This window comes from Apteryx rowi, unplaced genomic scaffold, assembly GCF_003343035.1.
Source record: "Apteryx rowi isolate R43461 unplaced genomic scaffold, aptRow1 scaffold_27, whole genome shotgun sequence".
NCBI lineage: Eukaryota > Metazoa > Chordata > Aves > Apterygiformes > Apterygidae > Apteryx > Apteryx rowi.
The window spans coordinates 846,698-861,132 of record NW_020449085.1 but is presented as its reverse complement, the minus strand read 5'-3'; the positions used below and the strand labels follow the sequence as shown (position 1 = coordinate 861,132).

General features: G+C 54.4%; 1 protein-coding gene across 1 annotated transcript in view; it reads left to right on the top strand.

Moving 5' to 3' along the window:
• The window catches only part of CPEB1 (cytoplasmic polyadenylation element binding protein 1), a 48,329-nt gene extending 34,870 nt beyond the window's left edge, over positions 1 to 13,459 (top strand). Inside the window, exons 4-12 of the mRNA XM_026068285.1 lie at positions 1,549 to 1,775; positions 3,449 to 3,698; positions 3,998 to 4,111; positions 4,447 to 4,536; positions 5,607 to 5,743; positions 7,403 to 7,601; positions 10,559 to 10,653; positions 10,935 to 11,015; positions 12,064 to 13,459. Of these exons, the coding sequence (XP_025924070.1) occupies positions 1,549 to 1,775; positions 3,449 to 3,698; positions 3,998 to 4,111; positions 4,447 to 4,536; positions 5,607 to 5,743; positions 7,403 to 7,601; positions 10,559 to 10,653; positions 10,935 to 11,015; positions 12,064 to 12,174 (1,304 nt within the window). The 3' untranslated portion in view covers positions 12,175 to 13,459. The remainder of the gene's footprint in view (positions 1 to 1,548; positions 1,776 to 3,448; positions 3,699 to 3,997; positions 4,112 to 4,446; positions 4,537 to 5,606; positions 5,744 to 7,402; positions 7,602 to 10,558; positions 10,654 to 10,934; positions 11,016 to 12,063) is intronic.
• Positions 13,460 to 14,435: the final 976 nt, after the last annotated feature.

Here is a 14,435-nt window from a genome sequence, read left to right as displayed (position 1 = left end):
GGATGATGATGTGAACGTAGCTAACAGTGCTCCTCAGGTGAGCTCTGCCTYGGGTTCAGAGGGAGATGCTTCACATAAAGGACCCCACCTGTGCCTGTGTGTGGGTTTTTTGGTGGTGGTTTGGGATTGCTTACTCTAGCATGAGCCTGGAGATGCCAGCTCCCCAGCAGGCATGCTGCTGGGTAATGCTGGCTTGGGACACATCCTGGCATCTCACTTCAGGCGTGCTCTACAGCTCTCCCTGGAGTTGGCACTGGGTTGGTGCTGGTGTGTATCAATCATAGTGCACTTCAGCATTTGTTACCCATCCATTTTGGGCAATGTTTTGGACTGTCAAAATAGCCTCTTCTGTATAAGAGCTATTGAAATCCTGAGCTTAAAGCCTTTYGGTTCTAGCTGATCAGGATCAGGTGTGGCTCAGGATATCAAGTGGATCCCAAACTTGCTTTGCTGAAAACTGAAAGCTTCAGAGCAAGCTGCTTTGTTTTGCAGCTTCTGAATAATTAAAACCGTTTCTGAATGCTCTGCTCTTCTCAGTTGGTTTGGGGACACATTCAGCTTGCTGAGCCTTGCTCTTCTTGCGTAGAGCTGGCTGGTGTCGTGCCCCCATGGGATCCTGTATGGCTGAGCGTGCCTTGTTTGCTCTTCTGGGTGGGTAGCTGGCCCGAGACCGCTGACCCACGCGGTGGGACAAGTGCTTCACGGCCCCCGGATACCTGGTGCTGTGCTAGGGGCTCTGTGGGCAGAGAGTGATTTGCATGCCTTGATACTCTTCAGTGGGAGGAAAACCTGCTGCTATGTGAGAGCAGCAGTCTGGCGCATACCCGTCTGTCAGCTCTTGGTCACAAGCCTGTCTGGTCAGGTCTTTGCCCGTGTATCAGGGATGGCGCAYGCTGGCTGTGAAGTCTCCTTTTGTCAGCAGGCTAGACTGGCACATCGCTGGCAGCCCGTAGCCAGCTCATGTCAAGGTTGACGTGTGCRCCATCCCACCTCTGAGTCTGCGAATGCCTGTTTCGGGTCAGGCCTTGCTCTTAGGTGGGCTATAGGCATGTGCAGCCAGCGTTGGCTGTGGGTACAGTCGGTGTGCGCCACCCTTGCTGCGGCTGTGGGGCTGGTTGCCCCATGGATCCCAGCTTGCTCTGGCACCAGCAGCAAGAAATGCAAGTGTAATGGCACGGACCGGGTGGAGGGGCCTGTTTTGAAGCTGCTGTATGGACAGCCTGAGGTCTGTATCCAGGACGTGGGGTCCCTGGTTCTGCTCCCCATGTGAAATGAGCTCTCCTCTTTGGTTACTGCCTTGGGAGAATAACCAGCCCTTGCATTTGTATGCCACACCGGGCTGCTGCCGTTGGCTCAGAGGAGGCTGGCTGCGTGGTGCACTGCTGCAAGCRATGGCGAGAACACGCAGCCTTTCTAGAGCAGTCCGGGGGGTTGGTACCTGCTAGATGTGCCATCCCTGGCCTAGCCATATGTGGGCTACTGTAAGATGGGAGGGATGGAAGGAGATGTGGCATGCTGTAGCACTGATGGGCTGTTTCTGTGTTCCAGTTCTCAGCATGTTGAGTAACCCTCTCGGGAATGTCCTGGGAAAGCCCCCTCTGGGTTTCCTGCCTCTAGACCCTATTGGTTCAGACCTGTCAGAAAAGTTTCCCACGCCGACGCTGAGGAACTCGCGCCTGGACTCCCGCTCCCTCCTGGACTCCCGCTCCAGCAGCCCCTCCGACTCAGACACCAGTGGGTTCAGCTCGGGCTCTGACCACCTCTCAGACTTGATTGTAAGTTTGGGTCTTGTATCTGCTCTCTGAGCCTGGGAACGTGTGGTTCCTGGCACCTTGCTGCGTTTCTGGAGAGTGCGGGATAGTTGTGCCAAGCTGCATCCCTGCYGGCTCAGGAAGGGAGTGCTGAAGTGAGGGAACTGTCATGTCTAGACTGACACAGTGAGGATCTCTCCTGGAGCCCAGGGTTTGGAAGAAGGGGCTACTTATGCAGTCCTTCAGCACAGACTAGTGATACGCTTATTTTTTTCTTAAACAATTTTTTGGCCTTTTGGCTTTGTGCTTGCAGCCCTAGTAGGTTAAAGTAGGGTCGGAGCGCTTGAGCTGGTATATGGTGGGGTGACTGGGTCCCGCTTCCAACAGCGAGGTGGCTGATCAGCACAGCTGCCTCCAGACTGCAGCGTGGGCTTCTCAAGAGCTCCAGTCTTTGTCTTTCATTGCCCTTCCCACTTGCTGACTGCACTTCTCCATCTCAAGGCTGTTTCTTCTGGAGCAAACTGGGTCTAGCCTGCTTGCGTTCCCTAAAGCATAGCTAAATTTGGAAGCAAGCACGTGAGGAGAGTGTCTGTCTTGCTGACCTGGTCTGTGCAGCTGGGTCTATACTGCAGTGTGAGCTGCAGCTCTGGGTGTGCCAGCAGGGCAGCCTGGCTCTGGCCAGTTCTGCTCCCAGCCGTGCAGCAGCACAGGCCTCAGTGCCCTGCACGGCTTCCCTCCTGATCCTCAGGACCTGAAGTTAAAACCAGGCTTTGCTGCCTCTTGTGCTGCACCTTGCTCTGCTGCAGTGTGGTTCCGGCCTTATCCTGTTGTTTGGGATGGGTGTGAAGGACATGGCCAGCTTGATTCTTGCTTRTAAGATCTGCCCTGGAGACCTGGGATTGCAACTGTGCAGCATCCAGGGCTTGGGCAGGTGGTGCAGGGCAGCAGTGCTTTATGCTGGCCTTGCTTGGTGAAGGTCTTCCCCAGCATGGCCTCAGTGTGGGTGGCTGGGCTGCAGCAGCATCCAGCTGGATCTGCAGGGTGATTAGCACTTTAAGCTGTGCAGTGTGTCTTGCATCCCTGCTGTTTTATTAATTCATGCTTTGAATCCTTCTGCCCAAGAAGGAGAGCAGTGTTAAACCTGAGAGCAGGCAGGTTAGTGCAGCCAGCTGAGCCCACATCCTAGGTGGGCAGGCCATGGAGCTGACATGCCGAGCGGTGAGAACCAGCCAATTGCTGCAGAGCTCTGTGGGTGCTGCTGGGGAAGCCCAGGCTGCTTCAGAGTGGGGCCTGAAGCAAAACGTGGGGCTCCTGCTGGTGGAGTTGATGCTCCCTGGGGGTGGAAGTTGTCCTTGAGGCTGTGCAGGTGTAAGGCAGCTGTTGGCTCTGCCCTGTTGTGTGAGGTGCCTCTGATCTCCATGGCTGATTACTCGGCAGAGGTTCAATGGGAAACGGCTGCAGGGCAGGCCTTTCCCAGGGAGCTGTGTGGTCCCATCAGCACCTGCTCCAGGCTGCTGGGACAGTTGAGGCAGCTGCTTTCCTGCCTGTGATGGATGTCGGGGTCTCAGCGGAATAGGACCTCCCTGAGAGCCTCCTCTCCTGGCCTGGTTGTGGGTAAGGCCGAGGAGTGGTACGTGAGTGCCAGTGTTGCATCTCCCATCTGGAGACCAGGTTTTAATGTGGACTTTCTCTTGCAGTCGAGCCTTCGCATCTCCCCACCTCTGCCCTTCCTGCCCCTCAGCGGGGTGTCAAGGGACCCCCTAAAGATGGGAGTGGGGTCACGACTGGATCAAGATCAATCTGCTTTGGCTGCAGTAACTTCCTCCCCAGCCAGTACGTCTAAAAGATGGCCTGGAGCATCTGCGTGGCCTTCCTGGGATCTCCTGGACTCTCCAGAGGACCCTTTCAGTATCGAAAGAGAAGCCAGGCTTCATAGGCAAGCAGCAGGTAAGTTGGATGGTGGGTCTCGGCAGACTGCAGTGTGTGGTGAYGGCTGCCCTGTGCTTGCGGGAGGGGAGCAAGTGGCCTCTGCAGATGTGGCTGGACCTGAACTTGCAGTTCTCCCCTGGCCAGCCTGGTTCTGGGTCTACCTGCTGGCAGAAGAAAGGGCTGTCAGGAAAGGTGCCTATTACTGCTGTAGCTCTGCTGGACCTGTAGCTGTGCAATATGGGGATTTGTGTGGAGAACATAGTGGGAGCATGGGAAAGAAGTCAATGGTCCTATATAAGTGTTTGCATCTGTCCAAGCTGTGAATGAAGCAACCTGCACCTGGAGTGGGCAGCTGCCTCCCCGGAACTACAAGAACCCTGTCTACTCCTGCAAGGTGTTCCTAGGAGGCGTCCCCTGGGACATTACAGAAGGTGAGCGGCCCTGACCTTGCAGCCTGTGCTGAGTGTGGGCCTTGGGTTTTGACACCAGAAGGGCTTTCAACCCCCCTGAGGCATTGCTGCCAGCTCAACAGCAGTGTGGAGGGTAGGCAGGGAATGAAAGGCTCTGCAAAAAGAGCTGTCTGTTCATCCCACTGGAGTTGCCAACATGTGGAGTTGCCTGTTTCAGCAGTGAACTCCTGGGCCCTGCCATGGTGTCCAGCCTGCTTTCTGCTTGGGCCTTCCACAGAGCCCTGTGCAGAGGTGGCTGCAGGGACTTTGGGATGAAGCATTTTGTGGATCACTGACTTCTTTCCCTCTGTGTATAGCTGGACTGATCAACACCTTCCGTGTGTTTGGCTCACTGAGTGTGGAGTGGCCTGGTAAGGATGGCAAACACCCACGCTGCCCTCCCAAAGGTAATATGCCTAAAGGTAATAGCGACACGGTAGGGTTACTTTTTTCCCATGCTATGTTACAGCACGGATGCTGGGATGGTACGGCTGCATGCTGGTGACTGGATGGTACAGAGCACTCTAGGGTAAATGTCCAACTTGCACTTGGGTCAGCACCAGGGTTGCACTGCACTGTCACCTCTAACCTGGCATCCCTACCTGCCTAGCGTGGTGCTGGGCAGAAGCACAGGAGAAAAAACCCTGGTTGCTTCTGCAGGCCATCGCAGGGCTGGCTTGTTCTGGTCAAGAGCTGCTAGTCACCACTGCTAGTGTAAGCATCCAGGGCGCGTGCGCCCTTGGCGTAAAGCACAAGCGGTGAATACAAATGTGTGTTCACAGCAAGCTGGCAGGCTCTGAGCACCGGTGAGTTGAACAGCCCCTGTGGCATAATCCTGTCTGTGAAATGGCTGGGTGATGTGTTGTATAAGCAGTAATGAGTTCTGGCATAATGAACTTGGTAACTAGTTTGTAGGCTTGGTGGGTGCTTAATGGCCTAGTTCAGTCACCAAAGTAATGTCAGGTACAGAGTGCTGGCACTGACGGAGGTGACTTTAGGGCCTGAGTTATAGTTGTGGGCCAAGATCCTACATCTGAAGCAAAGTCTATTCTGCAGACCATGCTGTGGCCAAGCTGGTTGTGTTCACTTTTCCCATCCAGATGTGGCTGTTTTACTGTCCTCCTGCATATAGGAGACAGTGGCCCAAATAGCACTGAACGTGGGTAACCTGCCCCTGATGGCTGAGTGGACAGAGGGGCAATCTTGTGCTGTGCTGAAAAGCTGGGCTCTTTTGCAGTTCAGCCAGACTTGGTGCGTCGTAGGTGGATATTTTATGCAGAGTCCGCTCTGATGGGGCAGTATTGCATGAAAAAAATCATGCCTTTCACTAGACAGAAGATGTTGGGGAAGAGCAAGGGAGATGTAGAGCAGATACTTTGGTATCTGAGAGTGATTTTTGAGGGTGTTTGCAAACGGGGGGTGGTCTTTCTCCTCAGCTGCTGCTCTAACAACTGTTTCTTTCCCCTCGCCTCCAAAGGATATGTTTACCTGGTGTTTGAGTCAGAGAAATCTGTGCGTGCTCTGCTCCAGGCATGCTCCCAGGACCTGCTGAGTCCTGATGGCCTCAGTGAATACTACTTCAAGATGTCCAGCCGCAGGATGCGCTGCAAAGAGGTGAGCAGACCCATCAGGTCCCCTCAGCCCTCCTGGCTTGGAGCAGACTGTCAAGTTTGCCTTTGACACCTTTGGAGCCAGGCCCAGGGACAGTCTGTGGTCAATAAAATTGTCATCTGGGGAAGACGTGCCTGGAATGTGTCTCCTTCCTGCAGTAGGGCTTGTGTGAGAGCTGGTATGGCTGCTACTGATGTGTTCAGGCAAGGCTCTGCAGCAGGGATCCTTTGGTGCTAGATGGAGAGTGCTGTGATTAACCTTAGGACTGAGGCTGGTTCTGTAGATGACAGCAAGGGGTTCTGGCGAGATCCTTGGAGGCGGAGGGGGCACACAGTGTTACTCTGCTCCAGGAAAGTAGTGCTAAAGCAGAGCAGCAGAAGTCAAAACTGGCTCTTGGCCATCTTTAATTGATATGTTCCTACAGCAGGGCCTGACACAGGCAAGGAGGGAAGCAGCAGATTTGTGGGTTTTTTTCCTTGCTGTTACTTGCTGTCTTGCACTTTGCAAGAGCTTGTATGAGGAATTGTGACCTGGCTTGGGAGCTCCTGGATTTGTGATAGACACTGCCCTTTCAGTGCTCCCTGCACCTGAGCTGCTTCATTTACTTGAAAACGAGCACAGGAATAGGGATTTTACTGCTTCATGCTTAGTTCTGTGTACCTTTGCTTGTGGGGGAAGATTTGGATCCTACTTGGTTCTTTATTAGACCTTGTCTGCTTGCAGAATAAATGGCTTTCATGCCTACTGCAGGCAGATATTTTGGATCCACAGCTGTAACTGCAGCTGCTCCCCAGGACAGCTTTGGCCAGCTGAACTGTGCTCTGGAGGTAGAGGTGCTGAGGCTGCCAAAGGATCAAATTGGCATTCCAGTAAACAGGGGCCTTAGCTATAGATCAGGTACGGCCGCACAAGTTTGTAGAGTTAAAGAATTGAAATTCAGCTCTTATCTAGACAGGCACAAACTARTTGCACTCCAGACGGCTCTCTTGGTGTCTGGCTATTGGCAGCACTTTCACGCTTGGTGATTTAGCTCTGGCAGAAGTTTCTACTCTTCAGGGCCCTATATCAGCTGTCTAGCAGATGGAAGCTCCTGTTGAAATTGGCAGTGGTGGGTTGTTTCATTGATCTCTTCCAACAATAGACTTCTGTGCAGGGAGACATCTGACTGGGCAGTAAACATAGGTGCAGGCTGTAGGTAAAATCCAGTCTTGCATGGATTGTTTCCTGGCTGCCAGCCCCAAGGGACCAGTGTTTTGGATTTCAGTTTGGCTGAGAGCAGAACAGTGAGGTGTTTATGTTCTCTTGAGCAGGCGCTGGCTCTCCTGAGGAGTCTGGGGCAAGGCTGGGCCCCAGAGCCTTATTGCCCTGGACATGGAGCCCAACCAGCAAGAACTGAGGGGATATTTGCAAGGTGGGGGTCAAGTCTTGAGGGCTTGGAAGGGTTTCTGCTGTCAGCCAAGGCCTGCTTCAGAGCAGGAATAAKGTAGCCTGGGTCCCCTTAACTTGAGCCATAAATGAGGGCTCAGCAGGCCTTCTGGAGAACCCTGTGTGTCTGTCTGGAGCTGAGTCCTGGGGCAGCATCTCCCTTGCTGAGGTGGAGCAGCACAGCGGGTGCCTTTGCAGGCTGTTGGCTGGCTGACCTGGTTGTGTGTGGTGTTCCAGGTGCAGGTGATCCCTTGGGTGCTGGCAGACAGCAACTTTGTGCGCAGTCCGTCACAGCGGCTTGATCCCAGCAAGACTGTCTTCGTGGGGGCTCTGCACGGGATGCTGAATGCAGAGGCCCTGGCAGCTGTCATGTATGACCTGTTCGGAGGAGTGGTCTATGCTGGCATTGACACGGACAAGCACAAGTATCCGATTGGTAAGTGTTGATCCTGCCAAGTGCAGTAGTCGCCCCAGGGGTGCTCTGGGGAGATGAGCAGGCTGCAGCAGTGCTCTTTGCTTGGTCCTTGTCAATGGGCAAGACTTTCTGGTGCCCTGAAGCTCTGCTGGACAAGTGGCCCACAGGAAGGAACAGCAGTCTACCTCTGCCTGCTCTGGGAGCAGATGTCCAGCTGCAGGCAATGTTCCTCACCTCCTGGCTGCAAGGAGGGAAAACCAGCCTAGGGGAGGGCAGCCAGAGCTGACGTGCTTGGGAACTGGAAGGTCCTAGAGCATTCCACAGCAGCTCAAGTGCTTAATGTCTCTAAGCATTGCTGGAGGGTCTTCTGCTGTTGTTCAGTGCTGTGTGCAGAGCCAGCTGTTAATGGTCCTGAGATGCTGCTTTGGCTGCTCTTCCATCCCCAGGGCAGAGACAGAGCTGTGGATCTGTTGCACTGGCTACTGCTGCCTGTTGAGGTACACTCAAACCCACTGGCTGCTGGCCCTTCTTGCTGGGCCAGTGCCAATTATTGGGCAGAAGGGACCACAGGGCAGGGCTGCGAGCAGCTTATTTGAACCAGTACTTGTGGGCAGTGTCCTGTCCCCACTGCTCCCTTTGGTTTCCCTTCAGGGTATTGTTGCTTTGGGCCTTCAAGGCGGCTGGAGGCAAAAGCAGCAAGGTTTTCTCGAGTTTCCTGACTGGGTCTGCTGGGAGAATGCCACTTCCACCTCAGCTCAGGGCGTAGGTCTTCCTGGGGGCAGGAGAGAGCCTGGGAAAGAGTGTGACTCTCGGAAAACACTTCCCCCCACCCCCCTTTCTGATGGGACTGAAACCACAGAATGCAGCAGGTAGCAAGTCTGCTGCTCAGCTGTTTCCTCTGCTCCCAAGGAGTATTGCTGCCCTGGCCCCTGCTACCTCCAGGCCAAGCAGACCAACCATGTTGCAGATCATGGAAAGGATGGAGCCTCTGTGAGCCCATCTCCCAGGCAAGGCTGCATGTCTAAGAAGAGCAGGTCATGAGCACAGCCTCCTCTAATAACCAAGGCAGCAGCCCTTTCCCTCCTGTCCTCTGCTAAGACAGACTTCCAACAGGGAATTGAGCGGCACCTCGCTGCTTGTGTCACAGAGCTTGATTCCCTGTGCTTCCCCAGCAGCCTGGTGGCCAAGGGGATGCCACTGAGGTCACTGGGACTGTATGGAGAAACCTCACAGAGCTGAGACCAGATATACAGGCTTGGACTGTGGGAAGACTGCAGCAAGCTCTTCACTTCAGAAGGGACCATGTGTCTCCTGTGTGTTGCCAGGCAGGAGAAATGTCAGAGTTTCCTAATGCAGAGCTGTCTGTTGCTCTTGACTGTTCTTGAACAGCTCTTGGGCTTTTCTGGTCAGGGTTTGTGCAAAGCAGCATGCAAGTGGCCTGGGTTCAGGATGTGCTGGTGGTACTGCAACACTTAACCTGCAAAGTGGCTTTTGGGTGGCAGTCCCAAGAGGTGGAGAATGGAGGTATGAGACTTTCAGGAAACAGGTGCAGTCCTAGCTCCTATGTGACCACAGATGAAGCATGCCAAGCTACTCCATGAGGTAGCTGCTCCATGTTGGCTCTCTGAGGTCTGAGAGCATGACCTTAAAACCTCCAGTGGCTTCCTGCACAGCCCAAATTGCTCCCTCCAGTGGGAGAGATCTCTGGCTCTGAGCAGCTGCTTGGCACACCCAGCCTTGAAGTTGTCTTAAATGAGATGCAATAATGTGAACTCAGTGGGAAACTGAACTGTACCTTAATTGCCTTCAGTGTTGAAGACACTGTGCTGAGATACTATCCTGGGCTTGCTTGTTGACTGCTGCCCCTGATTYGGCAGAAAGCTTTTTGAGGGAAGACCACATACGCATAACCTGCCTTGCTCTGGATCCTCATGTAGAGGACAGTCCTGCTGGAGGCATGTTGTATGACTAATTGCAGTGTCTGACCTGTAGCCCGTAGATGCAGGAAGCCATCAGAACTGCCCTTGAGACTGGCAGACCCAGCTCAGCAGAGGAAAACCATTGCCCAGGCTGCTTTTGGAGGGTCAGGCTAGGAGGTGGAGTGAGTTGACCCTTTTGGAAGAGGAAGGACCTCCCCAAGCACGGTTAGTCTGTGCTGTGTAACAGCTGAAGCAGATCTGACCAAGGGCTCCCAGCCCCTTGTCCTGTGTGACTGAGCAGAGGCAGATGCTAAGGGAAAGGTGTAAAACAGGTTCTAGGTTTAGGCCTTGCACTATGGCTGTCAGTGATGGATTTGGCTGTAGCCTTGTCTGCCAGCATGCCAGACTGTCTTGTAGCAGCCAAAGCTCTTATTACGCTAAGAAAGGCAGCTTGTAGGTAAGCAAAGATACATTTTCCCGTAGCTTAACAAGATTTGGCTGGAAATGAGTGGTGCAGGAGCACTGCTGACTGGCAGGGAAGATGCAAAATGCAAGAATTCAGGATGAGTGGGAGGCTTAAAATAAAAGCTGCTGAGCTGTCTCGGTACCAGCTTGTTTCAGGTGCAGACGTAGCGCTCGCTGCTGTGCCGCCCTCGGCAGCGCCCTGGCAGTCCACCCCTCTGCCCGGCCACGGCTGGCGCTCCTGGAAGCGCTGCCTCCCCTAAGTGCACACTCTGACCTGCCTGACAGCAGTGTCCTGGCTGCCCAGCAGTACCCAGGGCCTGTCCTGGCTGCAGAGCTAGTGCAGGCAGTGGAAAAGCCTTTCTACTCTTCGCTGCCTCCTGTGCTTTTGTTCCTGCGTAGGGGAGGAGGCAGGCGAAGCCGCAAGACCTTGGATACTGTCTCCCAGCAAACGCTTGCTGGCTGCTTCCATGCTGGTGGCTCAACTGCGCAAGGGGGAAGGGGTGGTGGTGCTCGTGGCAGCTTGCTCTTGGCCTCCCCCGGTTCCTGTCATAGCGTGCCAGGTCAGCGTAACTGTTTTTGTCTGCCTTGTTCCAGGGTCTGGCCGCGTTACCTTTAACAACCAGCGCAGTTATCTGAAGGCGGTGACGGCTGCGTTTGTGGAAATCAAAACCACCAAGTTTACTAAAAAGGTGAGCGGAGCTGATGGGAGAGGCTTTGCAAGGGTGCCCCGGGGAGTTGAAGCTGCACGTACRGATGGGTGGTCCTGCTGTGGGTGCCATGACCAGTGTAATCTGTCCCAATATCCCTTCCAAAAGCAGAGGGTGGTGATGAGTTGCTGGCTGTGACGGGTGCTGGTGACTGCCGTGGCACCCCTGTGCTGTGGGGGCAGTGGGCTGGTGCTGCTGGGGCTGCTCAGAGCAGCTGGGAGTTGCCCCCAGCCCAGGTCTCTGACTCCCTGGYTCTTGCGCAGGTTCAGATAGATCCATATCTAGAAGACTCCATGTGTCAAGTCTGCAGTGCTCAGCCAGGCCCTTTCTTCTGCAGAGACCAGGTAATGCTTTCTCCTTCCAGATGAGCTTAGCTCCTCGCTGTCTGTGCTTGGTTGGAGGTGGAGGTCTCGGTTTGCTCAAGGAAGAGCAGGCGCTGCTGTTCTCRGCAGCACTTGCTGTAGTGCTTGGGGATGCCTGTTTGTCCTTGCTGGGGAAGATGATGTGCCAGTGGGTTGCTTAAGTGAGAGCCTCAGGTGTGTCCTTGTTCCCTGTGGATGTGCTGCCCTCCTGGGAAACACCTCTGCAGGGAAGTCCTGGCACTTGCCATGATGTGGGAGGCAGCTTTCCGCTCCACCTTGAGCAGGGCTGCAGGGACCTGCCATGGGCAACAGGCAGCAGCGTGCCATGGGCTGCCCCGGGGGGAGGTTGCTGCTAAGAACATGGTGACAATGAAGCTGAGAGTGGTGGCACTAAAGCTGGAAGTTGGAGTGCTGCTGCTCTGCAGTTGGTCCTGGGGCTGCCTGCRATGTAGGGGACTCTGGCTGACCTCCACTTGCTGTGGGCAAAGGAGCTTGGCCAGAGTCCAGCGGCTTCCCATGGAGAGGAGATCATTGAGCTGCAGCATGCTCCACTCGCTCTCACTGGGAGATGGAAATGGGAGTATGGCAAGCATTGATGGAGCTGTGCCATGGCTCCTGTGGCCTGTGTGCCCTGTGCAGGTGGTGGGTTAGATGTGTGGTAGCCCCAGACCCCAGCTAGAAGTGGCCTTGGGAGGCTTCTGACCAGTGCTGAGTTTCTAGGTTTCAAATCCCCTTTTTAAAAAGGGCCATGCTGCAAAATCGCCACCACCCACCTGCAACACGCCCTCCTGCAGCACGGCTGAAATTCCCTCCCTGCTGCTCAARCAGCATTCAAAGTCCTGCCTTGCTGGCACGGGTTTGTCACAGGGGCTGTGAAACCGGGGAGAGGGGTGCCACTTCCCTGACATGCTGGGAGCCTTCCAGGTCCGGCATTGCCAAGCCAGGAAAGCAGCTGGTGCTTCCTCCCACCTCAAATGGGTCAGGAGCCACCCATCCTGACCTACCGCATACCCCTGTGCTCTCCCCCCAGATCTGCTTCAAGTACTTCTGTCGCTCCTGCTGGCACTGGCAGCACTCCATGGAGGTCCTGCGTCACCACCGCCCGCTGATGCGCAACCAGAAGAACAGAGACTCCAGCTAAAGAGGCCACTGAGGCTCGGGGGCCGCCGCAGGCGCAGGAGAAAGTCCTTTTGTTAACCTGCCAAGTGGAGAGCGCACGAGCGTGCCTGCTGGTGCCAGACCCAGGCTGGGAACGCGCTTCCTGAGGACTAATGGGGAAATCTTACATTCACGTTTGCACTTGCTGGTCTTTTTGTTTCTGCACTAATGCACAGTGAATTTTGTCGGGTTTTGTTTGGGGTTTTTGAGGGGGGGAGCGCCCCTCAAGCGATTCTGCAGTTCCCAGACTTTGGTTCCTAGTTTGCTGACGAGAAGCAAAAAGGGCCACGTGTTGAGAAGGTGTTTATGCAGATGCCTTCACCTAGGTTTTTTATTTATTAAAGGCGCTTTTTTACATTCCTTGCAATACTGATGGTAATAATGCAGGTCTCATTGGCTCCATTTTTTTGCAGTTGCCATACAGTGCCTTTCCATTCATTTAACCCCCATCTGAACGGCATAAACTGAATGTTCAGCTGGCGTTTTTTACTGTAACAACAAGGAGACTTTGCTCTTCATTTAAACCAAATCATATTTCATATTTTACGCTCGAGGGTTTTTACCAGTTCCTTTTTACACTCTTAAACAGTTTTTAAGTCGTTTGAAACGAGAGATTTTTCTTTCCTGGCAGCTTTTAACATTATTGCAATTTGTGTCTGGGGGCTGCTGGTGGGAAGTTGTAAATCGAGGGGTTTGCAACGGAAAAGGACAGGATTTTTGGATTTGAAACTGGACCGGATAAAYGATCTCTGAGCTGCTGTATATAGTTTTAAATAGTTTGTTGCACTTTTTTAAGTTGCACTTAAGGGGGGTTGATAGAGGTTTTTAATCACAAAGTCACAGGACTTACTTTTCTTTTGTAACTAGCTAAAAAAGGGCTGCGTTTCGGTGGACAGATGAAGGTTCATAGGAGCCCTTTCTCTTAGAGGGGACAAGTACTTTTCCTTTTGTTTAAGAAACGTATGAAGTAACAGTGCAGTCGACTGAAATGCTGCTGGGATTTGAGAACTTTATAATTTTTCTTTTTTTTACTTTCCCCTCTATCGGAAGCTGTGTGCCAAAGAACCAGTGTCATAATTTCTCCCTTTTTCCTGCTGAGCTGATGTTGCATTGTTGCATATCCCAGCTGCTCTTTGTGGGTTTTTGTGAAGCTGTGTGTGAAGTCTCTACCTCATTGTAGTATATGCAGGCAAGACTGCACTCTCCTACAGATGCGTGGAGTAAGCTGTGGTGTAGTTTTTGGCACATAATAAACACGTTGCAGCAAACCTGGTTGTGCTCTTTGACCCCAGGAGCGTGTGGCGGGGGGAAAGGATGCCCCTTAACTTGGGGGGAGGCGGGAGGGCTGCGTTGTCTCTTACCCTCCCCTCTCCCTGCTTCAGCTGCTGTTAAAAATAGCAGTGTGCATCCAGCCTTGACACTGCAGGGAGGTGACAGTGCTCTGACACCAGGCTTGTGCCTCTCCCAGCTCCAGAGGGAGCTCGGGGCTGGCGTAGRTGACTCAGGCGTGTGTGAACAGAGGCAGCCTCTGCCCTGGGAAATGCGTTTTTAGATACCATTTACCAAAGGCTCCTTCGGCTGGTGCCCTGGGGACCCCCCAGCAGAAGCTGCCAGGCTCCAGATGGAGCTCCCCTATTTACAGCAGCAAGCTAACGAGGTTAATTGGAAAAGAGGGAATGGTCTAACCCCCCTTCCCCCATGCATGCCCATCCTCCTGGGAGGGGGGTGGCAGAGTCTAAGGCCCCCCAGACTCATCCCCCTGGTGTGTATGTGACACTTGAGGCAGGCTGGGGGGTAAGGCTGAGCTGGGTGGGATGGCACAGGGAGTCCCAGGCTCTTGGTTCCCTTCAGCACAGGGCTTCAGGCTCCAGGCTGCCTGGATGGGGGCTGAACAGGATGTGGGGCACTGGGTGTAGAGGCCCCTGGGTGCCCCATGCTCCTGGAGGGGGTTGTGGGGGGTGCTGGAGCACAGCCCCTGGCAGTGCAGCTGCCAGCATCCCTGTGGGGTGCAGGCTGGGGCCTGTGTGGAGGTGACGGGGTGGGGGGAAATGTCTGTGCGGCTGGTAGAGTCCAGACTCCAACAAGGGGGCTGGTGAGGGGCTGCCCAGGGCAGAGCTTAGCTGCAGGCTGCGAGTGCAGCCTGCGGCCCTGCACGGGGCTCCCGGCTGCGGCCGAGCTGCGCGGCTGCTCTGCTCGCGGCCCAGCCGCCGCCAGCGCTTGGGGGCCAGGGCCGCCCGCCCGGCC